At 50.2% G+C, this 20,453-nt stretch overlaps 1 protein-coding gene across 2 annotated transcripts in view; it reads left to right on the top strand.

The window, feature by feature from the left end:
- Nucleotides 1-19,336, top strand: part of Cd247 (CD247 molecule) — a 72,972-nt gene extending 53,636 nt beyond the window's left edge. Inside the window, exons 2-8 of one of the 2 annotated variants that reach the window (XM_048421061.3) lie at nt 12,100-12,203; nt 13,363-13,419; nt 14,365-14,442; nt 15,493-15,522; nt 16,245-16,301; nt 17,036-17,071; nt 18,310-19,336. In XM_048421061.3, coding sequence (XP_048277018.3) covers nt 12,100-12,203; nt 13,363-13,419; nt 14,365-14,442; nt 15,493-15,522; nt 16,245-16,301; nt 17,036-17,071; nt 18,310-18,375 — 428 coding nt within the window. In that variant the 3' untranslated portion in view covers nt 18,376-19,336. Of the gene's footprint in view, nt 1-12,099; nt 12,204-13,362; nt 13,420-14,364; nt 14,443-15,489; nt 15,523-16,244; nt 16,302-17,035; nt 17,072-18,309 lie in introns of both variants that reach the window. The other variant, XM_048421060.3, reaches the window with a different exon arrangement.
- The last annotated feature ends 1,117 nt before the right edge of the window (nt 19,337-20,453 follow it).

Below are 20,453 nucleotides of genomic sequence, written 5' to 3'. Positions count from 1 at the left end.
CTAACACTTTGTAACCACTTCATGAGGAAATCATAAGCAGTTTTTCTCTTGATGACTAGCTTTGAGCCCTGATCCCAGAGCTGGACCCAGCAGGACAAAAGAACTAGAGATGTTATTTTGTTAACAACTTATTTAGGACGCAAAGAACCCAGGGGGAAAAAGCTTTACAAAGGTGTCACACCACAGGTTCTATGTTAGCTTTGGCCAAAGCTCCCACAGGGTGGGGGTGGGGATGGGATGGAGGGCAGGTTTCTTTCCAGTCTCTCACACAGGCTCTTTGAAATGTAAGCCACAAAATTCATTTATTTTATAGCACTAATGACCTTTAACCAATCAATCAATCAATCCAGTAATTATCCGAGGTGGGAGGGGCTGCTAAAACTGGGCTTTCCACCAAGCAGAGAGGAAGTGTTTATCCTGAGGCAATATAGAATTAATTGCATAGGAAAGAACAGCTCAGAATAAAGTGTTTGCTTTGCACTGTAAACAAACAAACAAACAAACACGACTGTGTTTGAGGCTGAGGTGGGCTGGAGTTCCTGGAGAGCCTCGGTGGAACAGGAGAGCTGGAAAAGGCTTGGAAAAGCCTGGGGGTGGAGGACACTGGTGGTACCTGGGTGGGGAGCACTCCTGGGTGGGGAGCACTCCGCACACTCCAGAGCATCGCTGTTTGCGCTCTCCTGACTTCACTAGACGAGTGTGCCTTTGCTTCTAGTCCATCTTAAATCAGTCAGGTCTAGGCAGGGGAAAGATTCCGGCTTCGTGTTGGTTGCAGTATTTTTTTTTTCCTTTTTAACTTTTACAGTATTTTCTTCCTTTCGCCTTCGCTGACATTCTGGTCTGCAGGGGGTTCAGACTTGTTCTGACAAATCGTGGGAAGGAACACTGGAAATCCGCTACCAACTGAGGTTTCCCACCCCCTCCCGCCCCACCTCTCAGCCCCAGCAGTCCGTTGAGCTTCTAGGTTGCCTAGAGTGGCTGCCTGCAGGGCTGACAGAACATGGCACCCACTCCTGCCCCTAAGCAGGCTGGCATCTTGCACCTGCTTCAGAATCCCCAAGCACAGGTGGATGTGAGGTCTCCCAGGGTAGTTACGAGCAGCCTCCCAGCTGGTCCTCAGAGAATGAATCCAGGGGAGGAAAGTGGGCTGGGAGAGCAGAACATTCTAGGACTCTGTTTTAAATAAAGGTATACACTACACGTCGTCCATAAGACAAAATGTGCGCGATGAACACAAGATGCCCTTACAATGCCAAAGTAAGTTCTCTTGAGCGTTTCTACAGCAAAGGGACAGACTGAGGCTCGAATTCCTATTGAGAGAATATTCAGGCTGCCCTCCCTCAGAGAGTAGTATGTCGGCAAATGCTGTGGGATAGATATGTTTATATTTACAGAAATTTCCAGATTATCAACCCCAGAAGGCAGTGTTTCCCAAAGAGTGTGAAGCATGTGAACACTGGGAAACAGTTTTAAACACTCCACCCTGCATGCAGCTCAAATGATTCCAACACAGGACCCCAGCCAGACTTTGCAATCCTTTTGCTGAGTTGGTGGGCTCTGCTCAAAGGCAGAGTGAAGAACCCCCACCACACACCCTGAAGCTAAATTACAGCCGTGCTTGTGTGTGTGTGTGTGTTTCTGTGAGGGAACGTATCTGCATCTGTAATTTTCTTGAGTGCCTTCTCATGAGAACTGGTTAGTTCAACTCGGAGAATGCCAGCATAGGCCTGTAACCACCGTCTCTTCAGTGCGCTTATCCATCCTCGCTCCTGCCGCAAATGGGAGGCCACACAGCCCTGGAAGTGTTCCACTTTATAGGCCACATCCGAATGTCCCATGAACGATGGGGCGAATAAAATCGGCGTTTCTCTACCTGCTGGCTAGGCAGCCAGCTGGCTAGGGAAGCCCTGGAGCTCCGAGCTGACGGGGCTTCGAAATGAAAGCAGCTCTAGATTCTGAGTGGTAGTTTTGACGACATTTGGAGTCCCCCTGTGTGAGAGCAGAGAGCCCTTCTGCTTCCCCCCACCCCCGCTCTCCCTGAGAAGTAGGTGGAGGATGCTTTGGGGCGGGGACTAGCCCCCACCTGCCAGTTTCTGCCCACCCGACCTTGAGCTAAAGATCCTGCCCCTGGTCCCCGACATGCCACCTGAGCCTGGGCTGGCCTTATTCTGGTCACTGTCTCCAACCCAGACAAGCTCCTGGGACTGGCTCTTTCCTTGATTTTCAGGGCAGGGGCACCCGGGCAGCCCTCCGATGTCAGGAAGCAGCCCCCGGCTGCCCCCGAGCGCTCGAGCCGGCAGCTCTGCGAAGGGTCCGGGGGCGGTGCGGTTCTGGGGAAAGGGACCGCAAGTGGGGGCGGCCGTGGCGGAGTGTGAGCGGTTCAGAAGGGAGATCACTGGCGATAACCCGGCCCAGGATGGTGCTGCTCGACAGGAAACCTCGAGCAGGGAGCCAGCTGCGGGCCGGGTGGGGGAGGGGTGTCGGCCGCTAACCGCACTGCAGCCGGCGGGACAGCCACAGGGCGTGGGACAGCGGCCCCATGCCTGGTGTCTCCTCCCTGCTCACTGCCCTTCACCTTTCAGGATGCATTCACTCACGCCAGAGCTCTGGGTGGGTTGGAGAGAAAAGCCTAGCAGCAAAGTTTCAAGTGTTTCTGAGGGAGGTACCCAGAGTTCACCACAGGAGGCCTCAAGGCAGGCTGTGAGTGGACCCCTCTTTACAGTCCTAATCTGCTCTAAAATCAGAATGACTCGTCGTCCCCCAGGTTCCAATACAGACGAGGCAGGGTGACACACCCACAGCCTGATTCTTTGGTGCTGCCAGCACACAAGTGTCTGCAGCTCGAGGGGTCCCCGCGGGGTCACCGACAGCCCCGCCCCTGAGAGCTGCCAGCCGCAAGAGGGAAAACTAGGTGACAAAAACCTGGGTTTCAGCTGGGGATGCTGTAAAACCTCTCCCTACCCAGTGCCCCGAACAACTGGACCACCAAAATCAGCTCCAGGAAGACGGTGACAAGCTTCTGCCTTCTTGGTTCCTTTGGTCCCATGGATTCCCTTGGGTAACCCAGGCTGCCTTAACTCCTGAGGCTCAGGGAGAGAGTCTAACCTGGGGAGAGTCATGTACACCTGTCTCCTGGTTAGGGTGGGACCCGCTGAGGGGACTCGTGGATTTAAAGGATTGCTTCATCTTTCACCCCCCAGGCCCCTATCGTGTTTAAGTGTGTGTTGGGGGCTTGTGCAGCACAGTATTGGACAATAGCAACAGTAGCCGGCACTCAGTGTTTCTATATACATGGAGAAATGTACATAATGAAACAATGTTGTGTGTGCTATATGCATGTGGACATCTGTTCTTGTGTGTGCAGTGCAAGAGGTCAGAGGCCCATGTTGATAACCTTTCACCTTACTTTTGGAAGCAGCCGTCTTCACTAAGCCTGGAGTCACTGATTTGACTCAGGGAGCTCCTGGGATCCATCTGCCTCCTGCTCCCTCACCCACTGCCGGGATTATAAATGCAGGCCATTGGCAAGGCTTTTATGCCAATGGTGGGGATCTGAACTCAAAGCCTCATGCTCAAGCAAGAGCTTTACCTACTGAGCCATCTCCTCGACCATCCCTGCTGATTATTTTTTATTTGGTGTTTGTATAGTCTACCTCAGTATATATGTATTTTAAGTTTATTATTATGGTGAATCTTACGTATTTGGGAAGTAGAGGCAGTCTGGGGTTTAAACACAGGGCCCGGCCCACACTAGGAAAGTACTCTACTATAGAGTACTTTTTTGGTTCAGGCCCCACCTTTAACCAGCACGAATACCCACAATGCCACACCCCATCACCATTGTTTGTTTCCACTATCCTAAACAATACTGACTCTAGATCCAGACACGGCTTTCCACACACATGCACCTGTGCAGGTCATATGCTTCTATTTTTACCCACAAGTCCTGTATATACCCCTCTAGAGCCTGCAGTTTGCACTTCTATTTTTCACCTAATTATTCTGGAAATCTTTCCAGATTAGGAAACATGAAGAACTCTGTTGTCAGTGTGAAGTTTTCTGTTTTTCCCCTCCTCAGACAGACTCTCCTGTAGCCTAGGCTGCCCTTGAATTTCTGATCATCTTGTCCCTAGCTTCTTGATGCTGGGCTTACATGTGCTGTAGATTAAATTTAGAACTTTATGCCTGTTTGGCAAGCAGTCTGCCCACTGAGCTACGCCCCCAGTTTTATGTGAGCATCTTAAACTGCTATATAGATATATCATACTTTGTCAGATTCTCGGTTCGTGGACATTTTTGTTATTTTCATGGATTTTTTTTCTTCTGCAGATAATAACACAATGAACATTTTTGTAAACACACCTCTGCATATCAGAGTTACATGCTCAGAGAAATGGCAAAATCCCGCTTAGCACTTTGACACAGAATCTGTAACCTGAGTCTAATGTGCCGAGTAAAATCCTGTGAGGGCTGTGAGAGGAGGAACAAGGCTGAGGAGTGGCCTCTCCATCGGGCTTGGCCAGGTGTGTGCTGTGGGACCACAGGGGAGTCACTTCACCTCCCTCACCTTCAGTCTTTTTACTTCTGAAGGAGAGCAAGTTAGGACTGCCCCCCAGTTTACCTTACTCGGTTGCTACCATCAAATGAAACAAAGCCCTAAAGGACTCCAAGTGAGGAGCCAGTGTTTGGTATGACCGTGACTGTGACAGTCAGCAGCCATATGCCCAAGCTGGTGTCAAGAGGAAGGAGGGACTCTCCCCTCTGCTTCTGTAGATGTATGCAGATATGTAAACATGCACACCATACGTGTATTTTGTTGTTTATATATACATTGTTGTCGGTTTTTATTTATTTATTTATTTATTATGTATTCAATATTATGTCTGTATGTATGTCTGCAGGCCAGAAGAGGGCACCAGACCTCATTACAGATGGTTGTGAGCCACCATGTGGTTGCTGGGAATTGAACTCAGGACCTTTGGAAGAGCAGGCAGTGCTCTTAACCTCTGAGCCATCTCTCCAGCCCCCCCCCTTTTTTTTTTTTTGTTGTCGGGTTTTTTTGTATGTTTGTTGAGACAGGGTCTCACCACATAGCCCTAGATAGTCTGAAACTAAATATGCAGACCAGGCTGGCCTCGAACTCAGAGACCTTCCTGCCTCTGCCTTTCATGTGAGGGATGCACCACCCACCTGGCCCTATACATACATTGTTTTACGTGTTGCTTATATAGTGCACCTGTAGAATAGTGAAAAGATCATTAGGAGGCCATTAAAAATAGTATGTGGAGGCTGGCTCGGCAGAGAAAGGTACCCGCTGCCAAGCCTGATGGCCTGAGTTCAGTCCCTCCAACCCAGATGGTGCAAGGACAGAACCAACTCAGGAAGCTGCTGTCTGACCCAAGTGTGTGCACAGAGAGAGATGTGCAAAAATGATTTAAGATATTCAGTAAACCTATGAAGTAACCTGAAATTTGAAGCATGATTATATAAACTGACATGAGATGTTTTAACATACGAGAAGTTATAGCACAGACTGAAGAAAAGCAAAGGTTTTTTACTTTACCTACTGAGCCATCAGGAGAAGCGTTTTGATTCCCGGTGGTTGCAAACGATGAAGAACAGACATCTCGGGAGGCAAGCTGCTGCTGCAGTTATAAGGGACGGCACTTGAATGGGAAAGCATGAGAGATTTGGCTATTTTCCTTACCTTTCTGCACTTCTATCATGAGTTCATTTTACTTGAAAACAGGAAAAAACAATCACGGAAAAAATGTAAAATTATTGCACAAGCCACAACTTTAATGGAAATAAAAATACAGATAAAGGAAAAGCACACCCCATGATCACTCTAACTCTGAGAAATAAAAGAGTCTCTTTCTCCACTTGGTGTCTTTGTCTGAGGGAATGTGTAGTTTGTAGATAGTCTGTGACCAGGTTAATGGCTTCAGAACAGGACAGGCAGGAATATTTGTGGTCGTACACCAAGGAAGGGAGAGGAGGCTGGGGCACCTTACCGTGGGAAGGACACACTATGTGGCCCTTGTAAATGATGGAGAGTGTCTCTGAAGGTCAGAGAGATCAGGGCGGCTCCAGGTAAGCCAGGCACTAAGGATCTGGCCATTGTGTGTCCTGGTCTCTTGGTAACAATCTGTGTATGACAGCTAACGCCATGTGCCTCTCAGCTTCCAACAACTACAACAGACAGTACAACCAGGAGATAACCTGCTCTGCAGGCTTGACCCATGGAGAAGAAAGGGTTCTGGACCCTTCTCTTCAGTACTGAGGACCAGAAAGACCGCCAAGAGCAACATTAAGTGGTGTTTCAAAACCTCTCCGAGACTCTTTCCCCCGCTGGTAGTGTAAGAGTCACCGGGGTGTCTGCATAAACCTCACCGTGGTTCTAGTCACCGAAGCAATCTTCAGCTAGTGGCTAGCACCACTATGCCGTGTGTTTAGCGTGTATCCTTCTTGCTGCGATGGAAGGAAAAGGCAGCAAGCCCTGATGGGAAAGCCTGTGTGTCCTCATGTTGTGGTCAGTGGGCTGGCACCATGTCCAGTGCTCTGCTCTACACAGTCACCCCCACCGCTGGTGCCACTACCTTCCTGAGAACATGTGACTTCCTGTTTTCTGAATTCTTACCCTACACTGTCATAGTCAGTTGAGTCTGAGACTGGGGGTGGGGGTGGATGTCAGCAGGAGCCTGGGTCCCAAGCTAGGGTTCCAGAGAGGAGGAAGTTTAGGAGATAGGAAGGGAGCTGTTCCTACCTGAGCTGTGAACTGTTTGATTACCACAGATGACATTAAGTCCTTTGACCTGAGTACTTATGAGGTCTGAAGGACCATATAGCCTGGGAGGGACCTAGGATGGTGTCAGGGTCACATGGTAGCAGACCCAGGCCTTGGTCTCATATGGGCTCCCCTCCAGGGACATGGTCTTACCTGCAATGCTGAAGTATTTCCTATAAAGTGGACAAAAGCTGGGCATGACCATGGGTGGGAATGGAAAGACTGAGAATTAGAGCCCCCCTACCAGGGGTTGGTGGGTGAGGAGTTTCTTACCCCCAAATATGTTTAAGCAGAGGCTAGAAGTCCCTGTGGAGGTCTGGAGCTGTCCAGAAGAAAGGCATCTCTGAGCTACTGGGACCAAGTGGGGCGAGATGGAGCTGACTCCAGGTGCACTCAGGGACTTTCCAGCTGGGTGACCTTTGGGAGCTGTGCTTCTTTTCTGCAAAAACACAACTGGCAATGAACCTGTCGGGATTGTACAAAGCTGCTCTGAGCATTCAACCAGACTGTGCAGGGAGAATGCGCTTTTGATGTGAGTCTCGTCAGAGTGGATTTGCGAAGCCAATAGTCCTCAGAACGCCCCCATGCAAAGAGCACCTTCTGTGGGCCAGGTCCTCCGCACATAGTGGTGATCTGACTTTATCCTCACATGGTCCTGGAAGCCAGCGTTCACCATTGTGTGTGGGAGAGTCTGCCCAGCTTCTGTCCCCAGACCTAGCATGGAGGGGAGGAGAAGGCCTGTCCTCTATTCTTCCTGCTGCTTGTACCTACAGATCCTCCGTGTGACAAGGATGCTGCTGGAGACCAGCAAGCTGGGCACATGCTACCGCGCAGGGGCCTCTCCGTACACTGACCTGCCCTGTGGTGTCAGTCTCCTTAAGTCCTTGCAGGGAGGGATTGAAGCTCAGAGTTAAGGAATCTCTCAAACACTCAGCTCATGAGAAAGAGACACCCCCCTTGACCCTGAGAGTCTTTCTGCCTAAGAGGCCTACACTCCTTCCTCACATCTCCTGGGCTAGTGCTGCACTGGGTGAGGAAAACCAGAATGAACCAGCCGGGTTTCCCAGCACTTGCTGAAGAGAAATGCACCAAGCAGTGTAATCACCCGTCCCTGTGACTGCCTGTCCAAAGCAAGGGCTGTGCATTCACAGGAGGGGGGTGGGCTTTCTGGAGCCTGTTCTAAAGATGAGATTCCCCTGAGACGGAGGGCCGAGGAAGCATCTGGAGTCAGGGGACACTCACTCCAGCTTTGCCGTTAACTGGTGTGTGTTCCTGATGAAATTGCTTCTACCCTCTGGCCTCAGTTTACCGAGCTGCAGACTGGGCCGGATAAAAGCTTTCTACCTGCTTCCTGGACTTCTCTCCGAGTCAAACCCCGTCAGACACGGGAAGTCATCTTAACAGCAGAAGCTGTGGTCAGATGGTTTGAGGTAGTCACAGTCGAGCAGATACCCAGCTCCTCAACCGGATTTGCTACAAGAGGAGTTTGGTGTGAGGGACACAGCAGGGTGCGTCAGCAACTATGACAGGGCCAGGCTTATTAAAACCTAATCCCTGCTGTCAGAAGCTGATCCCAGCTGGGAGACACTAGAGGAATGAGATTCTCCTAGGACGCATGTCTCCCCAGGCTGCCCTCTGGGTCGTAAAATCTACGCTGACAGGGGAACCAGGGCTCTCATGAGGTGACAACGGCGTGCCCAGGGGTGGCTAGACTCACTCTTGCTAATGATCCAGGACTTTAGTATCTGAACTGACAGACACTCCTTGAGCCGTCTCTGGCTGGCTGCCCTGGGGGTCTCCACCAGTGAGTATCTCGCACGGTCTAGTCCAGGTGTCCTGCTACAAGGTGAAGACACCAGCTTTTTAGTCACGGGCTTAAAAACAGAGTGACTATGCTAGCTAATGTTAGGAGGAACAAACCAGGTCCCTCGCCTGGTACGTATAGCTGTATCTACTCCTCCATCAACAAGGGGCTAAGTAAGCTTACTCCCTTCATACAGAGAGGAAACTGAGGCTTGAGACGCTCGGAGCCAGGGGCATGGAGCCAGCCGCTCACTGCCTGAGAGCAGGGGGACAGACCATGAATGTATTTCTCCTCTCCCTCGGTGACATTTTCTCTTGTGTAGATGATACGGTTACATAGCTGTGGAAGGCGAAATTTCCCTCTTCATGCTCTGGCTACAGCAGCTCCGTGGGATACAGGGCGTCCCCAGCCAGTGCTGAAGTCTCCCTACCCAGGTTCTAGCCCATGCTGGCTAAGTCAGCTTCCACAGGGAGCCCTTCTAACAGGCAAGCAGGCTCACAGGTCTGGACTCTAGAACCCTTAATCGGCTTCTGGGTTTGTTTTCTCTCAGGCGCCAGGTTTTTCCTGGCTGCGGATCTGGAGGATGGGTGCCAGCATAAGACAAAATGGCTTTCCCATCATACAGGAAAACAGAGCCGCAGATACCTCCTGACTAGCACCTGAGTGCTGTGCCTGGCTGGCGTGGGATGTAGTAGAGATGCGATAGGGTTTGCTAGCGGCTCAGGGGAGGAGATGGTCGAGCGGGAAGGGGACAGTATGGTCACCATGACTAGTGGCACTGGGAAAACCTGTTGCTGGGTGAATGCCCCAAATATCAGATACCATTGCCTTTGCCAAGGAAACAGAAACCCTGCCATTCACACCTGCCGAAGCAGCCTTACCACAGCCCTTAAGGTAGAGGCAAGCACTCCCACCCAGCTTTATGGACAGAGGGCCTTAGGCCCGGAGAAGTGAGGTTATTTTCTGGGACCAACACAGCTAGTAAGTGGCAGGCGAAATGTGAACGCCATCTATCCCCAACACAGCCTCTTTCTAGTTCTGCAGCCCCTGACACGGAGCCAATGGCCAACGAATAGTTAATAAATTATGTGACTGACAGAGGTCCTGAGTTCTTGTATGGGAATTTTCTGGGCTACATCACAACACTCTTGAGGCCCACTCCTCTAGTGCATATACTATGGGACTGAGGAAAGGGAGGTCCCTGCAAGGGTTGGGCTAATCTCCTTTTCTCGCCTGCCCGACACGTAGCGCTTCTCTTGCTGACCATTAAACTACGCTGCTCTTTAAAAAGGGAGTAGGAAGCCTTGTCTCTATTACTCATCCTTGGGAGCGGGAGAGTGCCCAGCTCCCCGCCTGCCCCCAACTGTGCTGACTCTGCACAACACAGAGTTATTTCTTCTTATTTGTTCTAAATTTACTATCCAGTATTTTTTTCTGTTCTCATTTCACACAACAGGCAGCTGAGCGATTTTCTCTGGGCTCTCTCTATGAATCTCAACCACCCTGTAAATCGCCACTGACATCTTTTCAGCCCTGAAAGGAAATGTCACTCCTGCTTTGGTAGCCTTTATTGGGGGCTGGCTGGCTTCTTAGGGGCTCTTGGGTCATTATTAGAACAAAGAGCAGCCTGGAGCCTGGCATCTCCCTGTCACTGAAACATACCCTCCTTTCAACTGTAGGAAATTTGATGAATGTCCACTCTGGGCATGGGGTTGGGGGTGGGGCAGGAAGCAAAATGAAATGCAGCCATTGGCCTCCAGAGCTCACAGCCTGAGAAGGGAGGTCTGAACTTCCAGAGAACTATCCAGGTCATAGGCTCTGCATCCTCCGCCATTCACTGATTACCGCTGGGGAACTCAGATGGCAGGACATGGGCCTGATTTCTGCAGGGGTGGGGCAGAGTTGGCAGTGGTGGCCCAGAGGAGGAGCCAGGTGAAGCCAAGGTGGGCATGGCGGGAATAAGAAAGCCCCTGCGAGGTTAATGGAGCACGGGGTATAAGTGACAGGAGGAAGGGCTGGGATGTGGCTCAGTAGGTACAGTGTTCCCTATCAGGCACGAAGCCCTGGGTTTGATCCCCAGAACCACCAAGCATGGAGGTGCACACCTGCAAATCCCAGCACTTCAGACCTGGAGGCAGGGGCATTACAAATTCAAAGTTATCCTAGACTATCTAGTAAATTCAAGGCCAGCCTGGAATACCTGGGAAAGCTGGAGATGGGACAGGGTGGCAGCGAGTTCTTTCCAGTTTGGTCTGGAAAAGACAGAGCCTTCCTGCGGCAGCACAGAATTCCAGTGTCTTTGAAGTGTCTGGGTCATTAACAGTTTCTAAGCAGGGACTGTGGGAAGTTGACAAAGACATCTCCACCTGGGGCCAGGAGGGATCTGGGATTCGAGCTGGAGTTAAAAGGATGGAGGGCCTCAGAGAGGTGGGCATGGGGGACAATGAATGAGAGTTAAGTCACCAACTTCCGTGAAACGTGTGGGCAGCCAAAAGCGCTCCGTACCTGCAATTCTCAGTGTGTTTCTGGTGGCGATCCAATGGGGCCTTAATAGTTGTGCTTCAAGCCATAAATACTTCACAGAACAAACTCTGAAGCTTCCGACCTGTTTCACAGGACAGACCTGGTCCCAAATGACATAGCAGCGCCTGTCCACCTAATCCACCTTCTCTGTCCCCACGTGGCTGGCCAGCAGCCACCAGAGGGCGCTCCTGCCTCTGGAGACACGCAGGAAAGCCATAGAGACCTCTGCTTGTGGGCTTCTCAGGCAGGGCCAGTTCTCAGGTCCAGTTGCTGCACACTTCACCTAGTAGGGGCTCGTCAAGATCAATAACAGGCTTTGCTTGTTGGCGTGGTGTGGTTTTTTCAAATAGGATTGCTAACTTCTATTTAACTAACGTCTCTCCTTTCCCTCACCCCCTACCTTTCTTATCTAGAGATAGTACCAGCTACACATGCTTTAAGCGTAGTGTGACAAACAGCAGAAAGGCGGGAGGCGTTAGGAATCCATCGAATTAGCGAGAACGACTAAACAGAAGAGGCTCCGAGCTAAAAAGTTTAGGCTGCCTGAACTTGTTATACAGCCCAGGCTGGCCTAGAACTTACAACCCTCTTGTCTCTTCAGTGCCAGGATTACTGATGTGTGCCACATACCACATGTTCCACTACAGCCAGACTTCACTGACAATGAACAGAAATTGAGATGATTGAACTCAATCACTGAACCTCTGAGCCCCACCTTTCTTAGCCCCTAGGGTTCCTCTCTGAAGGTGGGTCTTAGTTACCAAGGCCGAGGTACCTTTCTAAAGCTTAGGGTTCACAGTTTATGCAAGGTCTCCCATGCCACCGAAGCAGAAGTCCTGTGGACAGCTTCATATTTCCCCTGGTCCCGCTCCCCCCCCTCTTCCCAGGTTCTTTCCCAGGCTCTACCTGGCTGGCTGCTGCAGGGGTAGGAGGGATGCGCTCCTGTAAGCCCGGGTACAGCTGACAGTTTTGTGTCTTGCCACAGAGGCACAGAGCTTTGGTCTGCTGGATCCCAAACTCTGCTACCTGCTAGATGGAATCCTCTTCATCTATGGCGTCATTGTCACAGCCCTGTACCTGAGAGCAAAGGTGGGTTCTCCTGGGCTCCTGTGGAGGATGTGTGGTGGGGCTTTGGCACTGGAGTCTCCGGTTTGGGCTAGGCTTGGTGTGCATGGGCAAGGCAGGGGACAGCCAAGTGTGCACAGTGGGTGGACTGTCCCGAGGTGGCAGACAGGGCAGGACAATGAGCCTAGGCTAGGTGCCTGAGTGAGAAGGGTCTGTACGAGTGCCTGGACATGAGAGTGTCCCATGGCATCTGCTGGCCAACGGGAGACTTATGCCAGGTAGTGAAGGACAAAAGAGTGGATGAGTTGCGGTCTCTTCTTGGAGCCTGCTGCTGAGCTGCTAACCAAGGCCACACCAGCTTTTCTCTCCAAGTCTCAGTTTCCCCATCTGCAAATGAGAGTGATGAATAACATGGTGATTCACCAGGTACCTGAAACTATGAATTTTGTGGAAAAGATGTATCTGGGGCAGAAAGATGTCTGATCCCTTCAGGGCACTATAACCCACTTCCTTTCTGGCATAAGATTTTATTGGAGAAAGTCTATTTGTTTATTTACTTGGAAACAATGCCTAGTTGATTTGTAAGTTTCCTTCCAGAGCTCCGACTCTGTAAAAACCCTGTAGTTCCTCTCAGCTTAGGTGGCATGTGTGGTTATGCCAACGTGAGGCATGTGCTCATGACAGTAAGCCAGCACTCAGGAGAGGGCTGGTGATGATGCCAGCGGGCCAGCTTAGCAGGGAGCTTTTTGTAGTTGCTGTCTACCCTGAGTGTCCTGGAGTCTTTGGAGGAAGGAGTACAGGAGAGTGCTCCCTGGAGAAAGAAGCGCAGGAGAGTGCTCCCTGGAGGAAGAAGAGCAGGAGAGTGCTCCTGGCTCCCAGCAGGCAAAGACTGAGGGCCCTTTTCACACAGGGGGAGGGCCAAGGCCTTTACTTAGGATAATTAGCTTCTTCTAAGACTAAAGTTGTAGAGACTTCTGTGGCAGGCAGGAGAAAAGACAACTGAGCTCAGAAGGAAGCTTCCACACATTGGGCCCCTGCAAGGGATAGCCACACAGCAAGGCATATGCGGTTTGTTGTCAACAAGCATCAAGGGGCCCGTTGCTCAGCTCGCTCGGCACTGAAGCCAGCCCTCTGGCCATCTTGGAGATGGGGCTGCATTGTGATTCTCTCTGCTCTGTTGCAGTTCAGCGGGAGTGTAGGTGCTGATGCCAACCAGCAGGGTTCCAACCAGCTCTACAATGTAAGTGTCCACTCTGCAGACCTGCCTGCACAGTCTTATCCTAGGACCCAGGGAAGCTCCAAGACCAGGCTCCGCTGTAGGTCTGGTCCACAGCTATCAGCCCGGTGACTGGTGGCAAGTTGTGGGAGGTCAGTTTTCTAACCCAAAGACTGGGGCAGCAGTCCTCTTGCCCCCACGGTGCTATCGTGAGGACAAAGAGCTTGAATGATGAGATGCCTGGCACAGCCCCGCCTCTAGTGAGTGAAGTGCCGGCCACCGGCAATTCTAGAGCGCACAGAAAAGCGGTGGGTCCTCGGTCTGTGTGATTTCCTCTCTGGGAGCCTTGGTTTCACTTGCTAATAAAAATGTCATTATGAACCCCAGTAGACAGCTGAGCAGGAGGGAAAGCACACGGTAACTCGGGGTTCCTGCCATACACCATCCTGGTATCAGGTATTTTCTGAGGTGCTGGCATGAAGAGGAAGCAGTTTCCACACCTCTTTCATCTCTCTCCATGCCTTTTTTCAAAAATTACATTTACTGGAACTGAAGAGTCAGTTAGGAGTGGTTAGTGCTCCTACAGAGGACCCAGGCTTTTCCCCAGCACCCATATGGTGGCTCTCAAACATCTGTAACTCCAGTTCCCGGGGGGTTCTGAGGCCTCTTCCGCAGACATGTAGTGCACAGCATACAGCAGGCACACACATATACACATAACAAATAAAATATAAAATGATTTGAACTTTTTATTGTGCTGTGTGTGTAACATGATGCATGCATATAAGTCAGAGGACACTCTCCTTTCACCACGTGGGGCCTGGGGATTGAACTCAGATCCCCAGGCTCTGAGGCACGTACCTTTCCCACCGAGATACCTCTTCTTCCCCATGTTGCGTTTTGGGAAACCAAAGCCCAGTTTCAGTTGATGTGGTTCCGTTCTCCTGAATGTCCCATCTCCTGTTGTAGGAGCTCAATCTAGGACGAAGAGAGGAATATGATGTTTTGAGCAACTGGGCTGGGAATCCTGAGATGGGAGGCAAAGAGGTAAGGATCTCCTCTGTTTCTGGGGTGGGTGGGCTTTGAGGGTGGGCACTAGACTCACAGTAACATGGATAGGGACTGGGACAAGAGGATGACAAAGAACCTCTTGCTGCCAACTCCTCCCTCTCTTCTTGGTCCCATTCTGCATCATAAGAAGCCCTGTCATGGGTAATGTCACCCTAGCCTTCACTCTAAGCTCTGTTTACCTCTCCTATGCTGCTCCTTAGCCAACCCAACTGTACACATGATAGCATCACCAGCCTTCATTGGACAGCCCTGATGTCAAGATAGACACAGGAAGGGCTAAGACCATGGAGAAGGAATCCTGGATTCCGAATACCCTTTTAGAACATGGCCACCTCAGCTCCAGCTGACTGTGTGTCCTCTGCCCTTTGTAGACTCCATTCCTTAGGGAGGGGAAGGGCCAGATGACTCCTCTGTTGGGCTAGAGGCCTCCTAATTGCAGGAGTCAGGACAAAACTTCAGTTTAAGGTCAGTACTACCCAAAGCTACCCAATGTCCTCAGTATCTTTGGTCATACCTGTCCACTCAGCCCTAGCCTAGGTCCTGAGTTCTGTGCTGGGTATACATTGCTAGAGGGCATGGAAAGTAGCCAAGTCCCTAACCCCTATTCCATCCTCCAACCTCAGCTCTTCTCCTTAGGACCAGGAAGGGGGAGGGGAAGAGCAAGGAGGGAGGGTGGCCACATCAGGTAGGACCTGATGAGCAGACTAGCTGACTCGGCCCTGAATGAGGGGACCCAGCCCATGGCTCCCTTTATGGTGCAATAGGAGTCCATTAGTAGGGGTGGGGACGGCTGAAAGATCATCAGCAGTCATCCCTAGGGCCTGCCCCGGTAGGGACGGGAATGTGTGTGCAGGAATATGCATAACCAAAGAAGTATGAGCCGGGGAGCTGCTACTGGGGCTCAAGGCTGGGTAATGTGGAGGAGACAGACACTGGAAAAGGCAGTGTGGGTCAGGCAGCATGGGGTCGATTACATTTTCCAGCCTGGATTCTCTCTAATCTTTGCTCTTTTCTGTTCTTCAGCAGAAGAGGAAACCCCAGGAAGGAGTGTACAATGTACGTATGAGAGAATTCACCATTCACCCTAGATAGAGAGCTGGAAGAAGGCTGGGGGAGGGGCTGTTCTCTCTTCAGTCTTTCCATCTAGGCCAGGCCTTCCCTGCATGGTTATGTGTCACCTGCTGGTAGGTTTAGAACATCCCTTGAAGCTGAGCAGGGCCACTTTTTTTTTTTTTTTAAATTTTAAAACCATGGGCTCTGAGCCTGTCCTGTGGTTGGGGAACACAGTGGGAGCTGCAGCTGTAGGCTATGCTGGGCCGGAGTATGGAGTTGCCATGTCTGAGGGGATGCTGAGCCCAAGGGCTGGAGAATTCCGAGCACTTTCTCTCATTGCAAAGTCTACCCCATCACCGTATCAGGCCACAAAGGTGCGACTCCCCACTGGTGGGGTCTCACAGTAACTGGCTGATCACAGCCTGTGGTATCAGCTGTGGAGAGATGACTTGTTCAAATAAATGATTCGTTGCTCCTCTTGAGCCCTTATATTGTCCAGTCGCCCACACCTATCCTGAATGGTTTAATATCTAGAGCAGGTAGACCAGAGAAGATTCTCCAATCAGGCTGAGGAGCACAGGAGACTTAGTTGTGGGCAGTAATGTTCATAAGCCTAGGGCTTAGAGCCTTGAGGACCAGAGCCTGCCAGCTTGGGAATCCAGAGGCTTCTGGGGAAAGGCCCACTCTGTATCGGTTAAGAAAACACATCACCTCTTCTCCTTCAGGCACTGCAGAGGAACACAATGACAGAGGCCTACAGCAAGATCGGGGTGAAACAGAAGGTAAGTGCTGCTCTTCCTTGGTGCCCAGGTAGGTTCCTTCTGGCCTTTTGGACATTCCTGCTAGTCTTCCTGTCCCATCTGTGCCCATGTGACGGCTGCCATAAGCGAAGGTGCCACTGGAGAGTACATGAGACTAGGGATGGGCTGAGATGTCAGGGCTAAATGGCAAATCTAAAATCTGTGGCTAAGCTTTGCTGGAAGTGGATTCAAAATTTCAAGTAATGCCACTGTTATATGCTTACTGTGCGGTGACATTGGGTCCCAGGAGAGAATGAAAGAATGTTCGTTAATGATTGCATAAGTATCTCAAAATATCCAGAGTGTCGAGCATTGGGTTCTGAGTAGGCGACTCCGTATAATTACCCAGCTAGCATGTGTGGACAGTATCTCCCATGGGCGAAGATATCAACTTCCTTTGGCAGGAACAAGGATTGAGCTAACTCTGTATCAGAGCTCAGAACCATTACCTAGTTGCCAGTCTCAGTGAGCCTTTCTGATGGCAAGATTTTGGAGCTGTGTGGAGGTCCCAGATGCCAAAGATCTGAGTTGGGCAGTGTGAACTTAACCGCTATCTGAGGCACATGTCACCTTATTCTATAGAAGCAAAGGTCTGGCCAGTGGCCTTCCGTACCAGAGGGAAGGATGCTGGCTGGGAATTTGTCCCTTCTGACCCCGAATGGGGCAGTTGAGCAAGTGTTACTGCTGATTCTCTTCCTTTCTAATCTTGTTTACAGAGGCAGAAAGACAAGGGGCACAATGACCTTTACCAGGTAAGAGCTGCTGCCCACTTTCTGGGAGTACTTTTCTGACATGGGATAAAGCTGAAGTTACCATGGTTTGCTTGCTGGTAGCACCAGCCCTTGTCAACAGCCAGGGAGAGCAAACCCAGGGCATACAAGCAGACCGGAGGCCACTCCACTGCCATTATGTCTCTATAGCTGGGTTGGGATCCAGTTGTGGAGGCAGATACTTAGCTTTAACCAGAGGGCTGTGTACTGTTGGAGTACACAACTGTTGGAGTACTGTTGGAGTACTGTTGGAGATGTGGAGTTCCATGCCATCTGGGACTAGCAGACAATAGCAGATATCTAAAGAATGGGACAGGAGCCCCCAAAAGGTGCAGGCAAAAATAGGTAAAGGACTCTACACAGGTGATTGTTTCCTTTGTCCACTGCCTTAGCTTAGCTCTGCTCAAAATCCTAAGACTTAGGAAGATCTAAGAGAGTGAGCAGAAAGATCGAAGAAAGAACAATAGGCAGCTTCAAAAGAAATGTTATTGAAATCAGGTGCCTGGCTTATGTAAATGAGTGCAAATTATGCAGACTGTGTGCAGAGAACCCACTTTCTAAAAAGGGATCCCCTGTTGGCTTCAGCTTTTTTTGTTGCTGGACTTGCCCAGAGTGCAGCTGCTCACTGGCAGCGCTGAAGACCCATTGCCTTTTCGGTCCCCAGAGAGAGGCTTTCCCACCTGCGAGACTGGGGCCAGCCTTGCCTACCTGTCCTAACAATACACCACAGTGGCCAGAGACGGGAAACTCCTAGGGAAGGACTGAAGTCAAGGAGCCACCACTTGCCCTGTGACTAGATCAGACTTTCTGTGGGCCCAGGAAGCAGATTCTCTGGCATACCCCAGATTTCAGCTTAGTACTGTGGGAAGTACTTAGTACATGGGTACTTAGTACTTAGTACATGGGGAAGCTGCCTTCCTCTTTGGTTGGATGGGGAGTCTGATAGATAGATACCTGGTACTGCATGGGATAGTGTTTGAGAAACCGACAAGTGGGTGAGAGCCAAGCTGGAAAAGAGTTGCTTCAAAGTAATTTTAGCAAGACAGAGAACCCACCTTTCTGTCAGCATTCTGAGGCAAGATTCCCCATCTGTGGCACGAGGTGATCTTCTTGGGCTCCAAAAGCAGTGGGATCCATGATGAGTTCATCAAACAAGTTTACAAACAGTAAACTTGTGCCTGTGGACTCTTGTTCATTCTTTTGTGATTTGCTTTCATCAGGGGCTCAGTGCTGCCACCAAGGACACCTATGACGCCCTTCATATGCAGACCCTGCCCCCTCGCTAAAAGCCAGGAGATTTCCCACCCACAGGCCCGACCTGCTGTTGACTGTGAAGGACAGAGGACAAAGCGTATACAACTCAGTTTATTAATTTCACTGCCACCATTTTATGAAGAGGATTGTCACATCTGTCTTCTCCAGTTCCAAAGCACAGTACACAGAATGTTGCCCCTGAACTCTCTAAAGGGAGAGCCCCCACAAACTCTCACACCTCAGCCCAGTTCCCACAGCAGAGCCAGCCCCTAGCCAAGGGGGTCGGGGTGGGGGCACTAACATCCTTCCTTCCTTTCACAGCTGAGTTCAGTTTGCTTTGTAAAACCCCCAGAGAAGGCCTGCGTACTGTTTGTATTGTTCTATTGATATTGACTTAGTTTGCTCATGCTGTAAATTTGGCTTCTGTTGCCATCCTTCCCACAGTCAGGATAACCTATAATTAGGCCACATTGTGAAAGACAGAGGCAGGTAGGAGGGAGCCTAGGCAAGCGTCAGCCAGAAGTGGCTGAAAGAAGGGAAGCAACATGCTTGGAAGGTTCCCAGCAGTTACAAGGGGCCTCCTTCTATCAAGCGTACATCTCCTAGCTACTGTGCCAAGCACTCCAGGAATGGAAAGATGCCTTGGAAAACACTCATAAGAGTGCAAATGATTTGTGCACAAACTGGCACAGAAAACAGAACATGTCATTGCATACAATAAACCAATAATAAAGCCAAGGCAGTAAGAGAAAAGGGAGCAAGTCCTGCCTTCTTCCCAAACTTGGTTCATCGCTTCTTGAGTGGCAAGAAGACCAAGCCCACCCAGGTCTGCAGTGCTCATACAACAACGGCACAATGAGCTCATCAGTGGACTGCAACCTCATGGTAGAATAAAGTACCTGTGTCCATGGATGGAGGACCACTCATCTCAGGGGTTTTAATTTATACTAAGTAAAGCCTCACTGTTTTGAATAATAAATGCTTTGCTAAAAATGTTGTTTGAAACCTTATTTCAGTGGTGAAGCCTGGGTAGTAATGGAGACAGGAAGTTAGCAGTTGAGTACCAGCAGATGAAGCCATCCTGAAAGTTGCCATGAGGCAGTGTCTATGCAGGATGTGGCATTAGGCTGGTGGTTGTGCCTCCAGATAGGGAAATGCCCAGCCTTATGATTGAGCTGGAAAAGGATGGTGGGAAAGCTTCCTGAGGTAAACTTCATTATGGAGTGCAGAAAAACTTGGGCAGGGCAGTAACAAGCAGAGCAGAGCATCCACGAGTGAGCAGCAGCTCTGACAGCAGCCATGTGGGTACAGAGGTGGGGAGTTCCCTCACCCAAAGTGACTTTTCCCTGAGTAGCACCTTTTCTAAGTGTAGCGACTCAACATAACTTCCCAGTTCCACAAACCCAATTAATAATGGATAAAAGACTAAATTTTGTACTGTGGCTTTTATAAAACAGAAATTCAAGACCATTTATTAAAAAGCCTTGAAAATGAAGGATTCCAACAATCCTGCCCAGCATATACATAAAGGCCTTCAATGTAGCCTGTCTCGAAGGGGCCATCCACTCCCCTTTAAAGCTGAGGCTTAGTTTTTTTTAGACAGTGTGCCTCATATCCATGCCTGTTCTAGGCTTCATTTCAACATTAGTTGAGTAGAGACAGCTGAGAAATAAGTTCGACCCAGTTCTGTTAACATGTCTCTTAGGCAGAGGGGAGATCTGATAGTGAGCTACAAGGCAGAGGGTACCTGCAAAAGAAAGAGAAGGCAAGCACGCTCCGAGAGCTGAGCAGATGTGCCCACCCACGAATGAGAGCTGGGGAAGCACTCCAGATTCAAGGTGACACTGGCTCTTCCTGTGACAACCAGGACTTCTATCCTGCCTGAGGTCTTTCATTCTGGATACTATCAGCTGTAAGATATGGAGTACTATCACTTGTTTCAGAGGATTTAAAGCATGTTAAACAAAAACAGTCTTATTTCGTGGTTAAAATGTAAAGCCACTTGACTTAAATGAGGGCTGGAGAATCAATTCAGTGGTTGTGAGCATTTGTTGATCGTGCCGAGGCCCCAGGTTCAGGTCCTGGTCTTGGGAATGAGAGCACCTCTTCA

The sequence above is a fragment of the Myodes glareolus genome, chromosome 5 (assembly GCF_982192425.1).
Source record: "Myodes glareolus chromosome 5, mMyoGla1.1, whole genome shotgun sequence".
In the NCBI taxonomy this organism is placed as follows: domain Eukaryota; kingdom Metazoa; phylum Chordata; class Mammalia; order Rodentia; family Cricetidae; genus Myodes; species Myodes glareolus.
The sequence above is the reverse complement of the archived record's forward strand: the minus strand, read 5'-3'. Positions and strand labels throughout refer to the sequence as shown.